The following is a 27654-nucleotide window of genomic DNA, read 5'->3' as shown; positions in this document are numbered from 1 at the left end:
AAATCTTAGGTAGAACCATATAGCCAGGAAGTAGCAGAATACTAATGACTACCTTACTCAGATATTCAGATTACTCACCTCCACTACATAGAGCTCCCCACAACACACAGTCTTACCGAAAGGAACAGAGATGTTAAAGCTCCATTCTAACTAATTCATTAACAGTAATCTGAAGCAATTAAATCTAATGTCTTTAGATTTACAGTCTAATGCTTAACTCAGCCATTTTACCTATGTTCATTAATCGTTGATTATTCTCTACCAATCACAAAGACATCGGAACACTAAATTTAAAGTGCTTAGACTTGTATGTCTTGGCTAAAATCATTCGGAGGTTTTTCTATTCTCTGAGGTCCTCACTCACTCCTGGAAACACACATTTTGGAAATACAAATGCAAACAGGACTACATATGCACATGGCACACTGTCTTTTACACACAGTGACAACACATTTCAGCACACAGATATTAAATACATTGTTCTGGGTTTTTGGTTACAAGGTCTCATGTACTTGGGCTACATGTACAAGGTTACATGTCCCTTGGGCTGGTCTCTAAATATGTAGCCCAGACTAACCTTGAAATCATGATCCTCCTGCCTCAGCCTCTCCAGAGCGAGGAATAGAAGTGTGTATCACCACTCCTGGCTTTAGGCATCAAACACTTTCTAAGTGAGCATCATAATCGGTGGAAAGGAAGACTCACAGAAGCCCCTCTCCCCCTGCTGCCACCACGTTCTGGCTCATGTCACAGCCCCCGCCACCCAATCCTGCAGTGCCTCTCACTGATGAAGTCTGGTGTCTGAGTCTGTTTGTTAGACAGATGACGGCACTAGACAATGGAGAAAACACATCAGCCAACCACAGCCAGGAAAGGTAACCGAGCCGACACTGACAGTCACAGCCACCAAGCTATAAATACACATTTCCATACTCCAGGAGTCTATCTACCTCTTGTGCTTTGCTTCTCTGTCCACTCCTTTAATAGAAGCTTTGAAGATTCAAACTGTTTATGTGGAATACAATTAGTGCTATGACATCCAACTGAGGCTTTAATCTATCACAATTCAAAGGTCTAGAAGACGTGTGTGTGTGTGTGTGTGCGTGTGTGTGTGTGTTTTGCTAGAGATTAAACCCAGGGCCTGCACATGTTCTACCACTGAGCTACATCCCCAGCCCTAAAACCCATTCTTACTTTTTCCTTTTTCTTACATCTTCCATATAACATAGTGGTTACCCTGTCCACCTCCAAAACACACCCCCAGGTTCCTTTCTCCAGGTCTCTTCAGTTCTACCACAACAATCATCCTCGCCTCTGCTAGATTAACCAGATACTTCTGTCTTGCCCAGTTATCTATCACATACATAACTTCACAAAAGAATGCTCTGTAATGTTCTGTCACTATATAAAAAACACAACTGAAACTCTACATTATTCTATAGCACAGGACCTCTGTTGTAGGAGACCAGCTCCTACTTTTACCTCAGGGTACTCTTGAGGAAGGAGAGTTGAGAAATATTTAGATAGAAATATAGAGGGGAGAGAGACAGATAGAAACACAGGATAGCGCGGGAGGGCCTGGATCCTTATCCACTGGCCCCTTCTGTCTCTTCTATAAGAATTTTATAAGAATGCCAAGGGCAGGGCAAAAGACTTTCCCTTGCTAGATCAAAACATACCGCACAGCCAAGTGCAGACCCTTCCAAACACCTGGTAACCACACACATGGTCAAACAATCCTCTAATGCAACTCTGCTGGGTAAAGCAAGCTCAGATCTCACTAGGAAACTTTTGTGGGCCTCCACACTCTGCCTACTGTGACTTCCCTTCCTTATTTACGACTCCATTTTTATAGGCTTAGGGCCTTCACCTATCTTCACCCTCTTTCTGGAAAGCTTGTCCCATCAGATCTTCAAACCATCACACTCTTCTTCCATGATGTTTTATTTAAATGTCTCTTCTTCCCAACATTCTGTCCTAGCACCCTGTTTAATACATTATGAGAACCTGATAACTTCTTTTCTTTTACATATTTTCAAATGTGTTAACTTTATTTATTATGTATTTTATGTGTATGGGTGTTTTGCCTGCATGTATATATGTACTTTATGTGCTTGCCTGGTGCCCAAGGAGGCCTGGGGAGGGCATAAGAACTGGAGTTACAGTGAGCTGTGGGCTGCTATGTGGTGCAGTGAATCAAACCCAGTGGTGTGTTTAACCAAGGATCCATTCCGAGTTATTCCCTTCTTTCTTTCCTATTTACTTGTGAAGTAATCCTGCCATCTGATAGGGGTTGGACTTTTCTTTGCTCTATTCTTGCTGCATAATCACAGACCTGACCAACAGAAGGTATTGAGTAAATGCTTGACGGAGTTAGAATTGTAACTTACAAACTGTATGGTGTTCAACACACAAGACTATTAATCTTTTTGTTTTAACTGTTTCAATTAAATAATCTGCTGTAGTTTACTTGGCCGCTTACATATACTCTTGTCTACACCATTATCACTACTTAGGAATTTGTATCTCAACTGTTTTTAATGTAAGCAGCTCACATCTGGCCGAATATGCATTACTCTGAATTTGGTTTCTAAGATCAAAAGTACTTCCATATAAGACATTCTACAACTCAACCATATCCTGAAAACTGTCAGTCATGGAAAATAGACTGAAAAGGCTACTCTGCAGCAGAGGAGAAAAGAGAGCATAGTGACCAAGTGAACTGTGGTACCTTGGATTAGAAAGGGAACAGAAAAGCAACTACATACAATCTTGAGGACAGTCCAGAATGATATACTAATAATAAGGTCGGTCTCCTTGTTCTAACGAATACACCATGTTCTGTGCAGGAAACAGAACAAAGGGTATATGGAAACTGTATTCTTTAAAATATTTCTGTAAATATAAAAATCATGTCAAAGTAATTAAAGAAAAGGCTTATGTTTAAGATCATTATTTCAACACAGAAGAAATAACTTCCCACTGATAGTATGCTGGCATTTTATTCTGAATAAAGGAGGACATCAGCAACTGATTTACTGTCTTGAAACCACACAGTGTCACTTAATTGTGAACACATATTCAAAACTACTTAAATACAAAAGCATATTACTTAATCCTTGTCTCCTAATGGCTGCAAGCACAAGATGAGTTTTAAAACAACAGACAATGTACGTGTCTCCCTTTATATCACAGTCACTCCACACGTGAGACTGAAGGGGGAGGGCCGTCTTCCCTATTCCCCCTGCAGAGTGCTGCTCTGTGCACTTAGAACATACATTTGCCTTAGGTTAGGAGAATCTTCTAAATGCTATCAACCAAAACCTGCCAAAGCTTTCTGGAAGGGAGAGAAGCAAAAGATTCTAAGAGCCAGCCCTCATCAGAGAACAGCAACTTGTCAGTCATCCAAATGAGGGAGTACCATGGAAAGCCTCGGAAATGTTTCCATTAACTGTTTCTATAGTTACTCTCTTATTCGCTTGACAAATAGCTCCATCATGCAGCAGTATGAATCATACTGCACTTGGGTAACAAATTGGATTATAATTTAAAAACATGACAGTGAATTCTGTGGTAACGTTCCTGCACCCCAGAGACCATCATTTAAAACACACACCCAAAACCAAAGCACTTAGTGCAGCAATCTAGCCCTTCACTTCACGATAAGATGCAAAAACGCCTACTCACAAAGTATCTGAAAAATGAGCATTTACTTATCTTATTTATAATGTTACTCTAGTTTAACACAGGTGCAGGATTTCATGGGACGAATACACACATTATCCTGAAAAAATACGCCAGTACAGTATTTCATGGGCCAAATACACACACACAGCATACAAAGGAATAGGGGGAGATAAAATGCCCACAATAAGATAAAGAGAATGAAATTACTCAATAAGGCAGAATAAAGAAAAAGGGAGAAGACAGAGTTAGATGGTTTGCAGGAAAAAGTAATCAGAAGATGGACGCTTGTAAGCTCTCTAGCATGTTCTATGATTTCATATTTACCCTATCCTAGGCTAGTCACTAAAATATTCTCAACCTCATGTAATTTATCTGTAACAGTAACTGACTGAATTTAAGGTTTACTAAGATCTTACAAACAAACAAAAAAAAATTTTAATGGAAAAAAACAGCAGCCACAAGAAAACCCACAGAATCAGCTAACCTGGGCTCACAGAGATGGAACTGACAACCAGAGAGCCCACATGCCACTGACCTAGGCCCTCTGCATATGTTAGAGTTGTGTAGCCTGGTCTTCTTGTGGGACTCCTAACAGTAGGAGCAGGGGCTATCTGTGACTCTGTTATCTGTTTTGGTGGTCCTTTCCTCCTACTGGTTTGCCTTGTCCAGCCTTAAAAGCAAATGAGTGCCTAATCTCACTGCAGCTTGATATACCATGGCTGGCTGATATCCATGGGAGGCCCTCCCTTTTCTTAAGAGAAACAGTGGAAGAGGACTGGAAGGGGAGGAAGGCATGAGAGTAGGGAGGGGAAACTTTGGTCAGGCTATCAAAACAAACAATTTTTACTCATTTTTTTAAGAATGGTTTTGGGTGTTTTGCCTACATGCATGTCTACTCACCATGAGAAAGCATGCATTGACCTCAGAGGCCAGAAGAGAGTGGAAGATCTCCTAGAAATGGAGCTACAGGCGATAGTTAGCTGTCATGTTAGGGATGAGAATTAATCCCAGGTTCTATGGAAGAACAGCAAGTACTCGAAACCAACCACTGAGCCATCTTTCCAGCCCCCACACAAAAATTGTAAAGGTTCATTCTCATTATGTAGGTCTTACTTAAGCGACCATATTTTTGAGATTTTTATGGGTGCAGTTTCTGTGTCATATGTAGAAGACACCGTCTCAGAGCAGATGTCCTGGTCCTGCGGCCCTTACACTCACCCCACCTGCACTTCAGCCGTTTTCTCTGGGCCTTAGGTATAGGAGTGGCACTGTCCATGCATTAGTTTGGTCTGCACATCCCACAGTCACTTATTCTCTGTATTGTGACTAGTTATAGATCTCTGTAACAACCTCCATCTACTGCAAAACCAATTTATTTGATGAGGGTGAGAGATACACTTATCTGTGGGTTGAAGGGTAAGTATTTAAAGTAGTTACAAATTCTATTGGTTTATAAAAATGGCAGTAATATGTTCTCTCTAGGATCCATGACCTCCTTGGCCACAGATAGCTGGCTAGGTCTAGGTTTACAGTACCAGGCAAGAAATCCCTCCCAACGAGTGGACCTGAAGTCCAATTAGACAATTAGACAGCTACTGTCTAATTGACCCAAGAAATGACTGCAGCTATTGTACCACTAGGGCTATCTTGATGGGCCAGTCACAAAGTTCTAGCCCTAGATGAAGAGCTACAGCCAATCAATGGCTGATGAGAGACGGAGAAAGAGTTTTCCCCAAGGACAGTCATCCAATCCCAAGTGGTCAGCCTTAAACATATGTACATACCAGCAACAATAAATGGACTTAGTAGATTGCATACACACACACACACACACACACACACACACACACACACACACACACACCATACCATACCACACCACACCAATAATAATAATTAAAGAAGTCATGAATTTGAGAATGAGTGAGGGAAATAGAAGGAGTTGGAGGGATGAGTAGGAAGGATGGGCATGATTTAAAATACTGAAATGAAATTCTCAAAAAAAAGAGAGAAAGAAAGGAAGGAAGGAAGAAAGACACCTTAAATTTTTTTTTTAATGCTATGTTTAGGGGCTAAGAGACAAAGCCAGTAACGCTAAACAAAATTATTGGGGGGGGGGTGCTCATTTTCACCCATATTTAGCTTTTTAAACACTAAAACTTGCTAATCATTAGTATATCTGAGAGAGAAGAACAAAGTGTAGAAAGCTGTTTTGGGCTAAGTGATGCACACAGCCCGGGCAGCCGGTGTAAGCACTGCTTACCTTGGAGACTTGCCGCAGCCACCGTAAGTACTCCGTGAACGTGTCAAAGCAGATGTAGTACGTCTGGCTTTGGGGCCCCGAGGAGCTGAGCGCTAAGCAGTGCTGGTGCTTCTTCACCTCTTCCACCTGTGGGAAAAGGAAGAACCGTGAGCCAGTGCCCACTGGGACCACAAGACCTGCATCTCTCCCCACTGTGTGCTTCTTTCTACTTACAGCCACATCCTTGTGTCCCAACAACAACTTCAGTTACAAAGAAATCAAGAAAGGAGGATTTTTATCTTCATTAGAATTCACCACCCAAGTGAAATTCCCTTCTTCCTGTTGAAAAGCGGTACAGACTCTTCCTTTCTTATTCCTTACATAGGTATCTTTACAAGACTGTGGGCTTCTTCCTCTTAGAATTAAAATAATAAACTACCATTCACAGTAAATTATTCACAAAGAGAAAAAGTTTAAACAAAACATGTTATACAAACTCCTATCATTTTCTTGACAAAAAGGACGAACTCACAGAGAATGTACAAAAGGATTTTATGATGACACTGTTCAGATGACGCTGCTCAACATGTAACCGAATCAGAAACCATGAATGAAAATTAGTTTAAAATCTGGGTGTGTTTAGAAGATGGACAGCATGCTCTTTCCATGCTGAGAACTGCCAGAGCCTATGTCTGCGAGGTGAGTGTTCTATCACAGGTACGAAACCCAGTCCCACACATGACACACTTTTCAACTACATACTTCTAAACATTTCAGGTTTTAAAAAAATTATAACCTAAAAACTAAACAAATACATGTGAAAATCTGTGGGGTGAAATCAAGAAAAGACAAAGGGAAATTAACATCTTTTAATATTTAGAAAAGTAGAAAATTTGCTTAGCATGTAACTTATTAGCTAGAAAACTTAAAGCCGGAAACTGAACTCTATGTTAAATGACAATAATAACAAGAGCAGAAACTGGAGCTGAAGGGACCGGTCAGTGGTGAGGAGGCTGTGCTCCTTCAGGAGAGCTGAACAGCCTGTAACCCAACTCCAGGGGATCTGACTTCCTCTTCTGGCCTCCACAGGCACCTGTACTCACATGTACACACTCACAACACAAATACGTAATTAAAAAGAAAATAAATCTTAAATTTAAAAGGATGGTGTGGGGGCTCAACAGGTAAAGGCTCTTGGAGCCCAGCCCAACAACCTGAATTTGATCTGAGCCCTCCATGGCACCCACATGCACTCACATGTGGGGACACACACACACACACACACACACACACACACACACACACACACCGTACATTAATAAAGTCATGGTAAAAATATAAAAAGGCAATCAGACATGTACTTTAGATTGAGTGTAAAATTACAACTTGGCAAGCAGACTGGGTATCATCCTACAATGTGTTTATCTTCTAGAGGCCAATAATGTTCTCTGGTGCTGATACACTCAAGAACAGTGTATTTCCAGGAGGTCACTGGACCTAGCTCTTCACTGTTCAGGACGTGTCTGACCTGTTGTGTGGGTGTTTTACTCTGGAAATCCTTGCTAGCCTTTTAACGCCTCTGCAGCAAGGATACTGGTATTCACCAAATACTCCACCTACTTCTCAGCACTTCCCAGATCCCTTCCAAAAGTCAAGTCAATATACATAATTCTGGCTATGAGCTGCTGACAAGAGTGGCATGGGTCACTATTTCAGATCTAAATACATAAGAGTGGGGCTGGAAAGAGCATTTAACCAGCCACCAGGCATTTCTTACAAATACCCACAACCACAGCTCCAATGTGGGCAGGAACAGGAGGAAGACCACTGGAGCTGTTGGCTTCCAGTTCAGTCAGGAGGTTCCAGAAGAGGAACAGGCAAGAGAATGATTTAAAGGACACTCAACAACCTCTTCTCACCTGCTTTCAGACATGCACAGACACTCACAGACACACAAATAAAAATAACTCTTTGAATAGATAAGAACCAGTGAATAACACTACAAGTCACCAATATTAAACAACAGAAGAATGGAGTATCATGCAGGGTCCCTATAGAGTGTGCAGAAAGAGAAATCAACTCCAAAATCCACCAACTCATAGTGGACATGTGATACAAAGGAGAAATTACTAGTGTGAGGCATCAAGTTCTGGTAGTTGTGTTACCATGGTAACACTAACTTTAAAGTTTTTTGTTGTTGTTGTTTTCTTTCTGGGTGCTCTTGTGCTCCGCCTATGTTCCTGTCACTTTGTCACAGGAAATATTGTCAATTGATGACCCATTGTCCTGACAGTGTTCTAGGGGGCAGAGGCAGGAGAGACAGCTCCCCATTATCACCTTCATCAGCCTGAGAACTTCCCTTAGATTTTCCAGGACCTTGATTCAGGCCAAACTGGGATTCACAGCTTCAATGCTGAAAAGAATTTTAAAAGTAGACAGTTTATGAAGCAGAGTTGGAGTTTAATAAAAATGTTTTAATACAGGTTTAAACATGGAGTGAAAAAATGGGTACTAAGAAGAAACCAAGATACACTCATTGAGCCCAAGCGTGGGCTTCTAAAGGAAGAACGTAGACAGAGAGATACACCAACGTCAGAACAGGCTCAAGGACGAGCTGCCTGTTCACTCTTCTGAACATCAAAAACATTTCCACATAATACCAAATGTCCCTGGGCATAGAAATTCTGTTGTAAATATGAATTTCTGTCTTAAAAAATGTGTTTACCAGAAAGAATATCACTCTAAGATCATGTCAACAACACTGTTAACAACAAAAACCTGGAAGCAACCCAAATGTTCATAAGTAGAAAAATTACTTTAAAAACTACAGTAATCGTGGAATATTTACAGACTAGATCATTAAAAATAAAAACTATATAAACATGAAATCCACTCAATGAAAAGCCTCTATCTTAAATAACGTCCACCCCTCTTAATCAGGCTACTCCAGCAGGGTCTCCTGGGTGTTGCGCTGACTTAGGTTGCCATCTGCTTCTGCCATCTACCTACCAACCTGATATATGTTGTTCTACTTTTGTTTGCTATATACTGAATAAACTCACTCATTCAGAACTAAAGTACGGCTACCTTAGATAATCCACTGAGTTGTACAGAACAAAGATAAACAGTTCATTTATTGTTCATCTTTACTTGAAGAGATATTAAAGCCTTACTTATATGCATTATCTACAAAAGTTCCATTTAACCCTACAGAGCAAATTTAGTATGACTATACAATGAATGAAAATGTATCTTTATTAAAAATACTTTCAACAACATTTTTAAGAGAGCTTTAACACACACACACACACACACACACACACACACACACACACACAATGGCCAAGGTGCATATGAAGGTCAGAGGACAACTTGTAAGTCAGTCTGTCATTGCACCATGTGGGACCTGGGGATTGAACTCAGGTCATAAGGCCTGGCAACAACTGCCACTCCCCACAGAGACAACTCACTGGTCCAAGAGGGCTTTCTTTAACAATGAAGCCACTTGTTATTTGAAAATTGTAAACTGATCATGGCCTGGTGATATGGAAAACAGAAATGATAGCAACTACCACTGGACTATGACCCATCTGCCCCTCACTTCACTTCTAGCTCTTCCACATATAAATTAAAAAGGAAGGGAAAGGCTTCTGCACTTAATCTGTTTTTCCTTTACCAACTAAAACAGAGTGACAAAAAGAAACAGACAAACACTAATGAAGCTCAAATTACAAAAAGTGAATTATTTTCTCCTAACTGGGTCAACAGGTTTTAAAAGACTTGGTTTTCAACAAGCTCCATTATTTTAAAGACAGTGCAAAGCAGGTTTGACAAGATCTGCTTGTAAAAAGCGGAAGCTATTAGCTTTCAATTCACTCAATAGTAGAAGTCTGTCCAATAACAGGCCTGGGAAACAGGACGGGCCTCTGAATGGCAATCTAATTATAGCTGGATTTTCTGACCTTACCTGAACATTCCACGTGCTTTTCTGCCTCTCTGAGTAGAATAATCTTGTTCCACTTACATGTCAAAAGACTTCTCACCCTTCAAGTTCTATTATTGTTACCTCTTTGATTATGAACTTCTTTCTCCCCTACAAAACGTTGCCTTTCATTGACCTCCCCCAGTGCTCTCGATTTCTGTGTCCCACTCACAACTCTAATGCAGATGGTGATGTGTCCACCCTTCGTCTCCTGATATGGAATCATAAGATGTTCAGCGGTACAGATGGTGACTCCCCACTTCTTAGTACCAAACAAAGTGCCTTCCTCCACAAAAGAGAAGCAATAAATCATATCACATTTGCCTATGCAAACACCCAGCATCACAAAGAGACAGACTTTAGGTCTAAATCAAACATTAAATATGTTTGCATTTTAAAATAATCATCTAGGATAACAACATAAATGACAAAATTTTCATTAATCCATGAAAAGGCAAAATGTGAAATAATAAATTGCACTCAATAGGCTGTGGATGTGTTTGCTTGGTAGAGAACTTGCCTAGCATATGTCAAGCCTGGGTTCAATTTCCAATACCATATGAAACTGCAACTAGGTGTGATGGCACACACCTGGAACCCCACACCTGGAACCCCACACCTGTAATCCCACACCTGGAACCCCACACCTATAACCCCACACCTGGAACCCCACACCTGTAATCCCAGACCTGGAACCCCACACCTGGAACCCCACACCTGAAACTCCACACCTGTAATCCCACACCTAAAACTCCACACCTGTAATCACATACCTGTAACCCTACACCTGTAATCACACACCTGGAACCCCACACCTGGAACCCCATACCTGTAATCCCACACCTGGAACCCCACACCTGTAATCACACACCTAAAACCCCATACTTGTAATCCCACACCTGGAACCCCACACCTGGAATCCCAGGCAGGAGTATTAGGAGTTCAAGATCATCCTTGACTACATACATAGTTACACTCAACAACTCTTAATGCTCAGACAAAGGTTAACAAGCAGTGGTTTCAAAATGCAAGAGTGACAAGATCTAAGTCTACCTTTCAGTCTCACTGAAACCTATTGTGAAAAGGCTTGATTATCAGCCTTCCTAGGGTTGGTGTATGCCAGGAAAGGGGAGAGCAACTAGCACAGGGCATTCACAAGGACAGACTCAACGACAGAACTGCTAAACATCAAAGCCACTCATCACCATGCAGATCTGGCATTACCTTCAATTCTGACTCCTAGAACATATCAGGCATTTGTCAATATTTTTAAGTTTGTATTTTCACAAAAACTGGCTTCTTATTTTTCCTTCTAATTGCATTCTCCACCTAAATCTACCTCCTTTCCCATCCAGGAGAAAAAATAGATAGATAGATAGATAGATAGATAGATAGATAGATAGATAGATAAAAAGTACTTGTTTCATATGTCCCCAATTCCAACAAACCATTTCTCATCTAAATCAGAACCTTTAACAAATTACATCATTTTAAAATCAGCACACACTGACATATGATTATAGTAATGCTACCCCCAACAGAGAATTTAATACTGGCTTGTAAGTAAACCAGCAGAAAATTTAATAATTCCCCAAGAAAACTGGTTCTATTTTATAAGCGATGGGCAAAAAGTAGTTAACATGCCCAAAGAAAAGCAACTGGTAATGTGAGAAACATCTGTCAAGTGTGTAACATTTCCAGCTCAGAATGTATGGCCAGCCATAGTAATAAACTAAAGATGCTAATCCACTAAGTCCCTGAACACAAATACACAGAAGGTAATGGAAGTCTGGTAAGACTTCAGCAGAAGAAGATCCTAAACCTCCATGTAACCTCCACGAGCACACAAGTATTCCTACAATCTGACTTAGTAATGGTGCCCTGTACTATGAGCTATGTGCTTAACAAAGCAAAAGATGCCTACTTATAATGAATTTATCATATGCACTCTAAAATAAAACGGCATTCTGTTGATCCACTTTCCCTCCTGATCCAATGGCATTGTTATTTTCACAGCTCCAGTAACCAACACTGCCCACCAGTGGAACACATCAGGAAGTAGTTCAGACAAGTCAAATCCATCCCCCTTTTATTATAGAAATGGCTGGAAGGTCCTTACTATACTTCAGCATTCTTGCTTAACACTTACTTTCCCACCAATTAGTGGCAAAACATGCATCTTTCCGCTCAAGCTGTCTTTCACAGATGATACTATCAAGCAGGTCCCACACAGGATAACCTGGCGTCTTGTCCATCGGTTCACTGGCAACTGCATTTTGCCTTTTCGGACATTGTACATTCCTGAGAGCTGAATCCGCTCGGAGCTCCCAGTGCTGTGAGGTTTTCCTAAAATGAACACAAGCAAACATGTTACATGTTAGTCTTTAAAAATAAGCTATTTCCCCCATGAGCTATATACTAGATCAATTAGGAAACAATGGTTATGGGGGGGGGTGGACTAACTTATAACTAAAAGAACATACAGCCAACAGTCATGTGCCTTTATGGAAATCAGAACGAGCACAATTATTCCTCATGTGTACTTTAGTAGCAGGTGAAACACAGCCTTTTTCGTAAAACCCAAGGGAAAGGCTGTTTTAAGCCCTTTCTTATCACCAATTTTCTTATAATTTATTTTATGTTTAACAAGAAATGGATTCAATATTTTTATGTGTGGCTAGTCATTAGTACACTAAGAAGAAAAGATTACAGGCCAAGACAAAATAACATTCAGCATCACCCATTTAATGAGAGTAATAAGTCTTACTGGGATTAACTACCTGTTTTCTCCCCACACTTATTCAATGTATGTTTACTAAAAAGTAGAAATAAAAATTATTGTTCTGATAGGAACATACAACAAGGTGAAGGCCGAGCACAGCCAAGGCTGTGATGTGTAGAGATGGGCAGTAGCAGAGAGTAGCACTGTGACTGAGACAGTGAGAAAGACTTCAGGAGTTCCTGTTCTTAAGGTAGGAATGAACATAGTAACACTGCACTCGGGCAAGTCCTGTCAACACAGAAGACAGACACTGAGGGGACTACAGAAACATCAACCCAAAGTCAGATGCTGACTAGATCAGAAAGAAGCAGACAGATGTCCTGCAATAGGACCCACAGGAGAAACGACATATCTGGAAGTCTAGCCACCAAGGACTAGGAGAAAAAACAGCTCAAGAGATATTATATTATTAAAAATTATCAAATAGTTGGCAGGCCAGCAATGTGGCTCATGGAGTAAAGGTGCTTGCCACCCAATGACACAAGCCTGATGACCTGAGTTTGATCCCTGGGACCATGGTGGAAGGGAGAGAACTAAATCCCCAAAAAGCTGTCCTCTGGCCTTCACGCATGCACACACCATGGCAACACACACATAATAAATAATGAGACTTTTAAGAAAAACAGCAAGAAAGAAGCCAAGAGTTGATAGATGCCTAACCCCCATCAAACATGGAGCAATAAGAGCCAACCACACTTAGAACACACTTCAAGAGAATTCAGAGTGTGGAACCCACCCAATAAATACACTTGGGAGAGATGTTATTTTCTAATAAGACTAGCATGTTCTCATTTGCTTCATCTTCGAGCATACCAAATGTTTTATAAAATGACTACTTCACACTTCAATTTTATGCTAGCTGGCAAGGATGAAATGTGACGACGGTACAGCTATTTGAGCCAGGTGCCCGGCCACTAACTATCGTGCTCAAGCTTGCCACAGGAAGGGGTCTCTGCTGCTGTCCACCAGTACTGACCTTCCCACAAGCAGGGACGACGCCAGGTGACTGTTCATAACACAAAGAACCTACCAAGGACTGTCAGTGACAGACCACTGTCACTGTCCCATTCTGCACATGCTCGTTTATATCAAGAAAGGAAGATGCCAGATGTCTTAGTCTACTTTTTCTTGCTGTGATAAACACTGAAAGTAACTTGAGGGGAAAGAGTTTATTTCAGCTTACAGGTCACATTCATTGCTGAGGGAAGCCAGGGCAGGGGCTCAAGGAAGGAACCTTGAGGAAGGAGCTGGTGCAGAGGCCATAGAGGAACGCTGCTTACTGGCTTGCTCTGTGGCTTTTTTGAGTATGCTTTTTTGTACAGCCCAGGACCACCAGGCCACAGTGAGCAGGCCCCTCCTACATCAGTCAGTAGCCAAGAAAATGCCTCACAGACATGCTCTAGACCAAGCTCATGGAGACAATTCCCCAATTTTGGTTCCCTCTCCCAAGCATGTCAAGCTGACAACTAATAACAGCTACCACATGAGTCTTTCTGCATCTAACAGATTCTCTTCAGTAGAGGAGACTGTAGGGAACAGACAAGATTCCAAGAAAAAAAAATGAAAAAAAAAAAAAAAAAACTAAACCAATACACTGCAACTGAATTCCAAAACCCAGTTTTAGTGACTGTAAAATAAAGTAACATTCTCCAACAAAAGATCTGGTCCAAACACACCCACACCTCTGCACACGTGTGTGAATACAAAGAAGCAGATATTTTGTTTAACCACATCAGAGAAGATTCAAGGACATTTATAACCTATCACATTTATTCAGATTTGCAAATAACTATAATAAAGATTAAGGGGGAAAAACAAAATTAAAAACCAAGGAGCATAAGAGTCTTTCAATTTGCCAAATCAAAATATCTCCTAAAGAAAGCTCCACAGCAAATCACCAGACAGACTGACTTAGGCCAGGAAGAACCTTTAAGAGAACAGACGTAGCAACAGAGACTGGCTTTTTATTCTCTACTTAGGAAAATTCCCAAGATTTCCACATAGTCATGGGGCCCAAGGGAAAGCCAGGTTTGTTCTTGGGAAACCCTGGAGATCCCACTCCGAATCAAATTCCCACTCCTACCCCCACGTTGCTCTGAGTGCATTTTGTCCTCTATCCTTCTCTGCTTGGGTCTTCCAGGTCAGACACACCCTTGGAACTGGTTGTGCACCAGCTGCACTCTGGGGAACATGGAGGTGGATGAGGTAATACACTCCTGGGCAGTCACACTGGCACACCCTCCTTTGTGTCAGACTCCCTCATTCTCAGACATCAGAAGCATTTAACTATCACTAGTCTTCCGATTGCCCAGTGCTCTAACAGATACTGTTAACACAAAAGAAGTTGATGCTTGCCCGTTTAAAGCTGAGCCAATGGGTATAGATTGGGCTTTAGAAATGTAACATTCACCGGCCGCAAGCTCCAGACATTCTCACAACTCAGAAGGGTGTGCTCTGAAAGCAAACATTCCAAGCTGAAACAGAGAGGACAACAGAAAACTTAAAAACACATGCATACACTTTCTCTTTGGCACATGGCAGAACGGTGACCTAGAGCTACAAGATGGGTCAGCAGGTTGCCACTAAGCCTGAGGTCCTGAATCTAATCCCTGAGACCCACATGGTACAAGGACAGAAAACTCCCACAAGCGGTCTACTGACCTCTGCTGCACATACATACAGACAGACAGACGATAAGTGCAATATTTTTTAATGGTGTTCTATAATAACCCTCAAGACACTACCTCATGAAGAGGGTTAAGTCCCCTATTAGCAAAGTATATCATGATGTTAGAGGATCTGCTTCTTAATGACTTCCTGAACAATCCTTTTCCACATCAAATGGACAGTTTTTACTTAGTTACTTACTTTTATTTCTCATAGTACAATTGCTGGCTTGGTAGTAGTATAAAATGTCTACCACAAGCCAGACCTATGCAAAATCCTAGGGGTATTAAGAAAGTCTTCCCTGTACTACAGGGCTTAAACCAACATTTCTCAGGATGTGGTCAGGGACACATATCAGAATCACTTGGCTTTCTGTCAACTATAACAGACCTACAGTTTTGGAATCCTGGTAGTCAAAGACTGAATGCTGCTTTCAGCATTACCACCAAAAACTTTGTTTTATGGTAACAAACAACACCTTCCCCAAAGTAAGATCTTCCTCCAACAAATGTTTTCCTCATACTCACGAATTTCAATTTTCTGCTCACTCTAAACCAGTTACTTAATATTTCTATACCACATAAAGCCACTTGAAAAATAACATGAAAGAAAGCTATGAACTCTAGGAAGAGTAAAAATACAAAAAACATATCAAAGGCTGGAAAGACGGCACAGTGGTTTAAGAGTATTTGCTGCTTTTCCAGAGGACCTGGGTTCAGTTCTCATCAAACAGTTCACAACTGCCTGTAATTCCAGTTCCAGGAGATCTGACACCATCTCTAGGCCTCATTGGACACTTGCATGCATGTAGAATGTACACACACACACACACACACACACACACACACACACACACACTCTAAATAACTATTTTAAAAGTAGATATGCATAAACATCAAATTGGATTCATGTGACCAACCTCAAGACAATAACGGATGGTGACGTTAAGAGCAAGAGTCTACCAAATTTCCTCGGATTATATTCTGAACTTTTTTTTTTTTTTCAAGACAGGGTTTCTCTGTGTAGTTTTGCGCCTTTCCTGGAACTCGCTTTGGAGACCAGGCTGGCCTTGAACTCACAGAGATCCGCCTGGCTCTGCCTCCCGAGTGCTGGGATTAAAGGTGTGCGCCACTACCGCCTGGCCCGAACATTTTTAAGGCTTGCTACGGACAGTAAATTACTTTGAGAGATTTTAAGTCTTTTCTCTCTATCACTTCCAGTGCTCTTCACTCCTTTATATACAGTCCATGTGAGATTGTTTTCACTCTGCCTCAGTGTCTGAACCACTTCTTGTGGTACAAGATCTGCTAATAAAGTCTGTCTGCTTTTTTGTTTATGAAAGCCTTCTTTTCTTTGTTTTTAATGATATTTCACTGCATGGAGACTTCTAGGTTAACAGTCTTTTCTTCATTATTCTGAAGATGCCCTTCCAGCATCTTCCGTTTCTGAAAAGTGTGCTGCCATTCCTCAGCTGCCTCTCAAAGATTTTCTCTTTATTAGTAGTTTGAAGCAGTTTGTTTTTTGTCTTTAATGCATGGTGGGGGTGGAGGAAATGCACATGGAGGCTAGAAAACAATCCTGGGTGAGAATACCTGTCCACCACCTTAGAAACAGAGTGTCGTGTCCCGTCCTGTCCCCACTCCCCACCCGCGCCTCCTGGCTGGGATTGCAGGTACATGTCACCACACCAGGCATTTTCATGTGTGTGCCAGGAGTCAGCTCAGGACCTTGTGCTCTCAAGGCAGGAACTTTACAAGCTGAGCATTTTCCCAGCTCTCTGCAGCATGATATTTGATATGTTCTTTCACATTTCTTATACTCAAGACTTATAGCATTTGAAATTTATGGTCAAAATTAAGAATTTTGCCAGCTATTAGTGCTTCAAATACTTTCTCTGATCTCACAAGTCCTCTTTAGGGGCACCAACTGTACAGACACAAATTAAGCCACTTGAAATTATAACTCACTGATGTTCAGTTCTTTCTGCTTGCTCTTATATTGGTTGTGACACCACTGTATCTTCAGGCTTACTATCTTTTGTTCTGCAGTATTTAAATCTGTTAAAAATCAGTTCTAGTATATCTGGCATCTCTAGAAGCCCAATTTGGGTACATGCACACACACAAATCTCTCCTGTATCTCCTGGCCTGCCAATGTTCCACCTTCAAGAACATATAAAAAGTAAGTACGAGGGCTGCTTATATTTCCTTGCAGTTAACCCTGTCACTCACACTGCTGCTGTGCCAGTTTAGTTCAGTGGCTCTTTTGGAAATGGGCCTTTTTTCACACCACTGATCATTTTTGTTTGAATGCCATTCACTGTGAATTCTACCTTGGTGAATGCTAATTTGTCTTTCTACAAATAATACAGAACTGTTCAAGGACAGTTATTTGGAAGCAGATTGTTTTCTTGTAAGTTTATTTGCAGGACAACAGTCTTGAGCCAATAACATTAGTAAACAGTACCCTGATGAGTCCTTTTTCCACTCTGGCTAGAAGGAGCTTGAACTACCCCGGGCAGCATGAGTGTCAAGCTTTACCTCTGCTATTCTGGCTAGTGTTTTCCCAGCTTTGCATACTTTCCACACACACATGCTCTGATTGGTACTCATGGCGTCTTAGTGGCGACCATTTGCAGATTTCTAGAATTTCACCTCTCTGAGCTCCCTTTTTTCTCCAGCACCCAGGCCCTACAAATGCAGGTTACTTCCTCAAACAACAAGACTATGGATTTATTGCCAATAAAATATCTCTGCTAAGTACTTCCTAGAGCCTTGTTTTGCTTTGTTTTAAGCATTTATTTGTTTATTCTGCGTACGCTTGTGAGACTTGCAGAAGTCAGTTCTCTTCTTCTACACAGGGTCCTGAGGTTCAACTGCATGTCGTCACACTTAAGCAGCAAGTGCCCTTGCCTAATGAGGCAGGGGCTGGAGAGATGGCTAAGTAGTTAAGAGTGTGAATCGCTCTGGCAAAAGACTTGAGTTCCATTACCAGAACCCAGGTCGGGCAGCTCACAGATTCAGGAGATCAGATACCCTTTTCTGCTGACCTCTATGGACACCTACACACGTTGCATAGACCCACACAGACACACAAATATATCCACATAAAAATATATTTATAGATTCTTTTATATTCTTCCCATGTAGCTCGCTTCTTAATAAAGAGAATGGCAGAAGCAACGGTAGCAGCTTGCAACCTCCAAAAGTGGGTCATAAAAGGCACAGGGGCTTGGATACTACTTACTTTCTCTAAGATTTTATAGAGACAAAAATTCTTTGGAGGAGGCTGACTGCTTTGTCATGAGGACACTCACACAAACTCATGAACGGCCAAAGAGAAGAGGTAGAAGAACTTGCTAGCATCAGTGAGGAACTGAGAGATGCCTCTAACCAACTGCCATGTAAGTCCTAACACAAACAGATGTTGAAGCTACTGTCCAGCTCAAAGAACTGTAGCCTGGGACATATGACTGCCACCTTTACGACAGAGCCTAAGCCAGATAATTCAGCAAGCTAACACCTGAGCTCCCGACTTAAAGAAAGTATGAAAAAATAAAGGTTTGGAATTCTGAGCCACCAAGTCTAAGAACAGCGACTAGAAGAACCTTGCATGCTAGTTTCACTTAGTTCTGTTTACTGAGCATAGCAGAAATTTAATAGCTTGTATTTCTCTAAAAGGATCTAAAAAAAAGTCTCTAAAACTTTGTATAAATTAGTATAACTGGAAATAGTTTTTTTAAAAAGAGTAAGAATGGCACATTAAGCTGTCAAAACAATTTCCAAATGTTATGAGACTATAAGGCTTCATGTCAAAGCAGAACCAAAAAACTAGAAATATCTGAGGACGATATAGCTAACGGAGAAATTCAGCATGGCCTGGGATGAGTGACAACGCTCAATGCTCTCACTTTCACTACTCCATCTTTTGAGCTTAAGCACTGATAAGCTATAAAGTGTGTCATTATTGGACTCAAATCCTTAAATCCTTTTTGACTAGTTCTATGATAGAAAGAATGAATTGACCACTGTCTAAGACCATCTCAGGAGCCAGCAAATAGACTGAAATGACCCTGCAGGAGTCTAGAGACCAGAGCCCTAAACTGCAGCTGGTAATTCTGTCTCTTACCAAGACACTAACACCACAATGACAAGCTCTGCCTGGCAGGAGCTCTGAAACAGACTGAAGTCTGGTGGCTCTTAGCTAATGAAAATGACAACCAGCCACTAACTAGACTGAGAGAGAGTTACTGTATGCATCAAGTCATCTGCCCAGAAACTCTTACTTCTTCCTGATGGCTACTCAGTGTGATTAGGGTTATTTATAACTCTCCAACTGCTGCAGACTCTTAATCCTAGAAAATACTAACAGGTTAAAATTTGCTTTACAATACTCATGAAAGAGTGCCAGAAAATGTGTACTATCTCCAATGGCCTTAATGATTCATTCAGTAAACACAGAGCTAAAGTAATTTAAATGTGGGGAGAAAAATCTACCAGAGAAAACTCTCAAATAAGCTATAGCAAAATTAGTAATGAACTTTCAAATTATAAGATTATTTCTGTAACTGTAGGTTTCAAGATAAATACTGAATGAAAACAAGTTCTAGTGGAAGACCTCAAACTTTTTAGCATGCATCAAAAATCACTGGGAAGCTTGTAAATAAAACAGATTGTAGGGTTTTACCCCCTAGAGTTGTAAACTATTCTGGATAGGGTCTTGAGAAAGCACCAAGACTATAGTTTGGACACACCAACTTCCAGCATTGGGTTGTCAATGGCTCCTTTAACACAGGTTCGGCTGCACTTGGTTATATTAACCTCAGCCATAGAAGCAAATGGACCAGGAAGAAGGAAAGATGAACCTGCTTAAGTTCTCAGGCATCTTTAACTCTATCCTCTATGCACCAAGGAAAACTGGTTTAGCTGGCTTTAATAGTTGATGCTCAGATCTCTTTTTGAGCTGTGTGTTTTAAAGAAGGCTTCTTCGGTTGTGTTACAACTTTGCAGTCAGAGATTCTCTCTCTCGCCTCTCTCTCTCTCTCTCTCTCTCTCTCTCTCTCTCTCTCACACACACACACACACACACACACACACACACACTTTATGATCTTCTCAATTCCAGTAGCTATAGCTATCCTAGTTTGTTTCTATGTGGCCATAACAAAACAAGTGACCAAAATCAACCTGGGGAGGAAAGGGCTTATTTGTCTTATACTTTCACATCATAGTTTATCATTGAGAGAAGCCAAAGCAGGAACCTGGGGGCAGAAACTAAAGCTGAGACCTGGAGAAATGTTCCTTAATGACTTGTTCGACTTCCTTCTTATATGGCTCAGGACCCCTGCCTAGGGGCAGCACCATCCACAGTGGGCTGGGTCCTCCTACATCAACCATTAATGAAGAAAACAACCCACAGACATGCCCACAGGCCAATCTTCTTTGAAACCAGGTGACTCTAGCTTGTGTTGACAAAAACCAACCAGCACAGTAGTTGGTTGATATGACTTCCTGCTCTTAACTTCTGGCAAAGAAAACACATTTGAAATCTTTCACATTGATCTTCACTTGTCAACGCAAAGTCTTTACATTCTGTGGCTTCCCCAAATGGCAGGCTCACGTTCACTATGCACAACTTCACATAAGACCCTAACAGTCTTTCTGCACGTCCCTCCGCTGTCTTTCTCATCTGAGATGCCTATTTTCAGTAGCGGGCACAATCATAGCAACACTGCTCTCCCTCCCGCTGCTGCCATCTCTACTGTGACACACAACAGACCTGCACACGGCCACAGGTCCCACGTCTGCCACACTCAACATCTTACGTTACCCGTATTTCTATTTTCTGACCAAAACATCACTCTAGCAGACTGCATCACCTACCTTTCTGACATCAGTATTTCTCCATAAAGAATGTCACAAGACACCAGAATTTAAGCATAAAATGCCATAAAAGAGGAACTTTTTTGGAGTTGAAAAAGCTGAGAAAGCCTGAGGGTAGGCTTAACTGAAATTTGGACTTCAGAAAACTACAAAGTACTACCTCTTGTGAGGCTTTAGAGATCTGAGGAATGACTGATTCTTAAAGCTTAACATAAAAAAGAAAAAAAAAAAAAAACACCTATATGGCCACTAAACCAGACATTATGTTCAACTACCTCCTCCTGATGGAAACCCAGGCTCTCAGAGGTGATGAACAATGCTGTGGGTGGAAATCAGGATGACAGAGCTAGATAAGACAATTTCACAGTTCCATCTAAGTCAAGTTTCCACTGTGAGAGCTTTAACTGGGAGTGCTGTGCTCCACCCAGGTATATATACAACTCTAAGTAAATCTTAAGATAAACGTCTAATGCCAAGCATGAATGGCTTTCGGATAATCTGTTCAGCTCTAAGACACAGTGAAAAACTGTATTTCAGTTCCCTTTCCTGATAAAGATAGATTTCAACCAGGATGAGTTCAAAAGATTACAAAGAGCAATTTCTTCCTATATAACCATCTCAGTCACAATAGAATTCAAAACACTTTCCACAGTGATTCTCTCTAGGAAGTAGGATTATGGACTTGTTTCCCCATGTTATAATACATACTAAATATAAATTTGTCAAAATGCATGTTTTTTTCATTTCAAGGGCAAAACCACTTATGTAAGTTTTCTGTTAACTACTATTTTCCCTACAAAGCTGATCAGAGATGAATAGTCTAGAATTAAAAGTTCAAAAACTGACTTAAGAAGCTAATCTTGGGCAAGCTAGAAGGCTCAGCCGGTAAAGGCATCTGCTATTGAGGCTGTCAGCCCAAGTTCCATCCCTGGACCCGTATGATGGAAGGAAACTGATTCCACAACTGTCTTCTGTCCTCCACATATGTGCTCACACACATGAGCACGCACAAAATCAAGAATAACATCACCTTCATCAAATGTCTAAGCCTCTCCTATTCCAAACATGATTCTCTTTCAACTTATTAGAAATCTCTAAAAGAAAATTTTAAAAAATCTTCCACACTCCTATGATATCCCATAGGAAATTAAAGGAACTTTAAATTTCTTCACAGCCACACATAAAAAGGCTACAAAGTTACCACTTAATTTTCTCAGTTATTAAAAATAAGCCAGGCATAGTGACAGATGCCTAGCCCTTGGGATGTGGAGGTATAAAATCAGGTGTTCAAAGTGAGTGAGTGAGTTCAAGGCCAGTCCAGACAACACCAGGCCCTGTCAATAAATACATAAATGTCCAAGTATCAAAAGCACGAAAGTAAAAAAGAATAGCCTACTATTTTATACTATTATAAAAAATATACTATTATATTTTATACTATTGTGATAGTTACCAATTTTTATATGTACATCTTTTACATACTTGTAGGCATAATAGATATACTGTTATATATTCTGCTTTATCTCTTCCAACTTACATCATGTACCATTTTCCAGGCTGTCAGTCTTATAACTTAACACTTGAAAATTATGCCATACATTATCTACTCCTAGTGGATAACTGAGTTTTTACTCCATGAAGTGATGGAGGTTTTTACTACCAATTCTTCCTCAGGGTAACTGATTCTTTCTTTCTAGCCACTGCTGTGAAACAGCTATAAATCAAAGTGAACCGAACAACAAGGTTCCACTTCTGGATAGTCTTCCAATAGGAGTGAGCATCATTCCAGACATTCTAAGACCACCAAAAAGGAAGACCACCAAGAACTTTAAAAGAAAAGCCAAGTCCAAGCCATCTTATAAAAATGAACCCAGACAGACTATCAGAAGGAAGTAGATTCCACTTCGTTGTCGCCAGTATTTGCATCTGAGTAAGATATGAAGAGAACTGACTAAAGAAAATACCCTAGAAAGAAAGGGGGAGAGGATGAGGTTCGTATGTTTTTCTGGTGAAAACTTTTATATTTCTACTTAAAACACACGATAATTTTATCTAGCACTCTATATTGTTGTCTGTTTTTGCTCCCAACTACCTTTAAAAATGTGTTTTCTCCACAAGGAAAAAAAAGAGAACCTGAGCGAGCAACGAGCTGTCTCCACTATTCACTAACACAATCACCAAAAGCTGTGCATGCTGCAACCAACAGCACAGCAGATGCACACAATCACACGGTGCTCTGCAGTGGACTGCCGGGGGGCCTGCACGGCCTCCTGTCATAGAGCACCACAGAACAGTCTTTCCCAGCCAGGGTAATGATGTAATTCACAAGTCAGCCAGCCACTGGGCTTCTGGGGGCCCTTTCTCTAACCACATAAATCCATTCTTCTTGTGCTTTGGAGTCCTTCAAATCTAATCCCATCCCTTGGCTTGTAGATTACAGCACAGGAAAAATATAGGTACTTTTTTTTTCTTCCTACATGCAGGCTCAAAGCCTCACCTACTACTTAGAATACACTAAGTGTTCTGTATGTTACTTATTAGAGAAATGAACACACTAATCTGTTCAGGCTAAAGAAAGCCAATTCCTAACTACACATCAAATTAGTCAAATGATAAAACTTCAGCTGAAATCTTGGGAAAGGAAAAGAAAAAAAACATAGGAAAATGGGTGTCTCAAAGCAAACCTTCACACTCTCCAATAATGTTTAGTTTATACAAATAAACAAAACATTGTCCAGAATTAACAGCCCAATTATTTCAAGCTTCTCTACTAGAAACATTAAAGATTTTGTTGTTATATTAGTACATGTTAGAAGCATGTTATAAACAAGTATGGACAAAGTTATAAACAAATATGGACAAAAATACATAAAGTAGAAATGACCCAAAAAAAGTAACAGAAATCATACCAGAAAAAATAATCAGGCCAGGCAGTGGTGGCACACACTTTTAATCCCAGCACTTGGGAGGCAGAGCTAGGCTGATCTCTGTAAGTTTGAGGCCAGCCTGGTCTACAGAGCAAGATCTAGGACAGTCACCAAAACGACACAGAGAGACCCTGTCTCAAAAAACCAAAAAAGAAAAGAAAAAAGAAAAAATAATCAGGCTAGAGTTTTGTGTTTACTACAGGAATAATAATCTATCAGTTTTGGAATCCCTGGAGATTAGCAAGCAAACTCAGTCTCTAAAATATACCTACCACAGAAAGAGTATTTGTAACTCAGACTACAAATAAAGTGAGAGGCACAACATCTCTGCAGAAACATGAATTTACAGGCATTGTGAAAACCTACACTAAGACTCTTAAAGCCAAGTTGTCATTTTCACTGTGATTTATAAAAGCAATATGACATTCTAAGAGTTTGTTCTGAATTCACACTTTTCAATCCTAAGTTATAGAGAGAAATTCTCATTTTTATAGGACAATAAATCATAAAATGTCATTACTCAAAACAACACAGAAGACTGTGAGAAACGATCAAAATACACACAGGAAACGTAATCCTCACTTCCAAAATGTGAACACTATGAGGCAAAATAGATTTATTTTTATATGAATGCACAAAAATTACAATGTGCTGTTTTGCCAGGGACTGGCTAAACTTTGAACAATTCGATTCTTAATTCCTGAACATACATAGTAGTTACATTTCTTTGCCTCTCCTGGAATGAAACTAAAGCCATTCAACTGGTCCTGACCAATAAACTGACTGGGACAGGCATACCGTTTCCAGAAATCATATGAAACAGTCCATGCTGCACTCCACATACTTCCCACTCACTGCCCAGACAGAAAGACTCAAGAGCAGCAGACTCTGGCAGAGCTCTAGGGCATGGGTAAACCACAAGACAGAGGTCTTGGTTCCTGTGTCAGCTGAAATGGAGCTGCCTGCCTGAACAGATTAGCTGTGGACATGGTCAAGAGAACATAAAACAGCTGTTGTGCTCTACCAGTTAATCTGTATAGCTGGCTGCTGCGTTAACTAATATGTCTCTATCACGGTTACACTCAGGTTAAAATTACCCCCTCACTGGACCAAGTGTCTAGGTCTGCGAACGCCAATAATAGGGCACTAGGTTCCCTGTTCTTCCAGCATGCAAGCAAAACAATGACAACCTAGAGCATGCCTGTCAGAACACACAGATGTCATCAGCATGGCAAGCAGCCCACTCCTTCTCAACTGCCAGCAAAGCCCTGAAGAAAGCAGTGGCCACCTTCTGTTAAGAGTGAGCCTTGGATCCCAAGGGCTGCACAACTCCTGTAAACTGTATGGACTGAAGTCATTTATTTTCTCATAACTCTAGAGTCTCCAAGTCTAAGGTCAAGGTGTTGGTGGATTTAGTTCTGGAGGCTCTAAGAGAGAAAATATCCCATGCCTCCTCTTGGATTCCCGTGGGTTCAAACAATTCTTGGCATTCTTCAATTTGTGGTAGCCTAACTCTAGTCTTTCCCTAGGACTTCACATCAGCACCTCCTTGGTTCATATCTCTACTATTTTTTACTAAGGGTGTGTCTTGTTGGATTCAGGGCCTAAAATCAATAATGACCCCATCTTAACTAATTACAGCATACTGAGGCTCCAGCAGGACACTAATTTTGGAATAACCATTGACTATACAACTGACCTCTGATCTAAATAAATCTAATTTTCTTGATTTTTTTTATTCAAAAAGTTAGCATTTACTACCTTTGACCATTATCGTAATGCTTTTTCAGTACAATGCTGTTGAGAGTGTTTAAAAAAAAAAAAAAAAAAAAAAACAACCTAAAAATCACCTAATACCAAGCAATTCACCTAACAGAGCCCTAAGTAGATTGCAAGGCACAATACATTGTTTTGATTTCAAAATACTAAAGTAAAATGCTCTAGAAACGAAGGTATCATGGCTCTGGGCATCCTATCTGCAAGTCCAAGATAATAAAGGCCCATGAAACACATAATGGGGGCTCTCTTTGGGGAGTGGGCATAGGAGGACAATAAGTAAAAGGAGTAACTGGTTGTTCAGTGCCTAGAAGACTACAAGTTGTCATTTGCCTGCCCAACTAAGTTCTGGGCTCCTACAGAGGGCATGTACCTTCTAGTAGCTGGTACACAGTAGAGCGATGGATGAAAAACAAGCAAACAAACACATGTATGGCATGAAAATAAATGCTATAGGATGAAACCAAACAATTTTTAATTCACCCTTTAACTGCTTATTTTACCTAAGATACTTAGCCCTAATTAGTAGACCAGAAATACAGTAACTGATTCAGGCATATTTTGTAGTCGCCTCCTTCTGTTAGTTATATAATGTCCTAGGGCCACAAATACTGTAACTGTGGCATTTATTATACTTCCAACCACTTAATCCTTTTAGAAGAGGGTTAAAATTCCCAAGGTTTGGTCTCTGCTTTGTTCCATCCAATGCATGAAATGACTCTGCTCAAGGAGACTCAGGGGTCCTCTCTCAGTTGCCCTCAGTTGTTCCCTTGCTGTTCATACTGGGCTCTGCAGGGCAGCTGGCCTGCTGCTCTTCTCCTCTTTGAGTAGATTCCGGTCTCTAATCACTATGAGCCAGCAATTCCTTTCCTCCCTGGGGCTCTCTCCACATCCACAGAAGGAATAACGGAGAGCTCATGACTGTTAATTTGCCAAGATCTCACCTTCTTTGCCAGTGAATGCCACCATACACCAATGAAGGAAGGTAATCAAAATAAAGCCACAAGAAAAAGAGATGGCAAGATGGTCCAGAAGTAAAGACGATTGCTGCCAAGCCTAACAACCTGAGACTCCATGGGGCAGGAGAGAACCGGCTCCTGCAAGTTGTCCTCTTACCTCTACAAGTGAGCCGTGGGACACACACACACAGACACACACACACATGCATGGATATGCACACACACACCACATATATGTATTTAATTTTTAGGGTCTTTGAAGATGGACACAATTTTCTTTTTTATATACTCACATAAGAGAAATGCCCCATTCTTCATCTCCCCTCTTTTTATCTCTACACTGTGAACAATTTAAACTGTATTATGGTGATAGGTCAGAGTTTATATGTACTATACATGATTACTCTAGAGGCAGAAAAAAGTTAAGACCAGCATTAACAACTTCATATGAGTTCTCAAACACGGCTGTGCTGCCTGAGGAATATCTCTGGATACCAACTGTTAATCTTCTGTTAAAGTCTGCCGGTCACAGGTGCTTATTGGTAAATGAAAGACCACTTAATATTGAGCAAACAGCACACATTAATGTCATCATGACATTTGGGGACTCCTCACATTGCCAGTTTCATACAGCAGCTCATTTACCACTCTTTGATTGTTTTTCCTTTCTCTTGACAGGTAATGATCCAAGACCACTGCTGCTTTTCTTTCTCTCCTTAAAAACTCCCTCACTACTAGGAATCTCATTCA

General features: G+C 40.7%; 1 protein-coding gene across 1 annotated transcript in view; it reads right to left on the bottom strand.

Annotated features, from left to right (window-relative positions):
* The window catches only part of Phlpp1 (PH domain and leucine rich repeat protein phosphatase 1), a 207706-nt gene that overhangs the window by 104239 nt on the left and 75813 nt on the right, over nucleotides 1-27654 (bottom strand). The window contains exons 2-3 of the mRNA XM_059280129.1: nucleotides 12061-12257; nucleotides 5951-6076 (exon numbers count right to left, since the gene is read on the bottom strand). Coding sequence (XP_059136112.1) covers nucleotides 5951-6076; nucleotides 12061-12257 — 323 coding nt within the window. The remainder of the gene's footprint in view (nucleotides 1-5950; nucleotides 6077-12060; nucleotides 12258-27654) is intronic.

Source organism: Peromyscus eremicus, chromosome 15, assembly GCF_949786415.1.
Source record: "Peromyscus eremicus chromosome 15, PerEre_H2_v1, whole genome shotgun sequence".
Taxonomy (NCBI): Eukaryota; Metazoa; Chordata; class Mammalia; order Rodentia; family Cricetidae; genus Peromyscus; species Peromyscus eremicus.
Note: the sequence above shows the minus strand (reverse complement) of the source record. Positions and strands in the feature narration are given on the sequence as shown.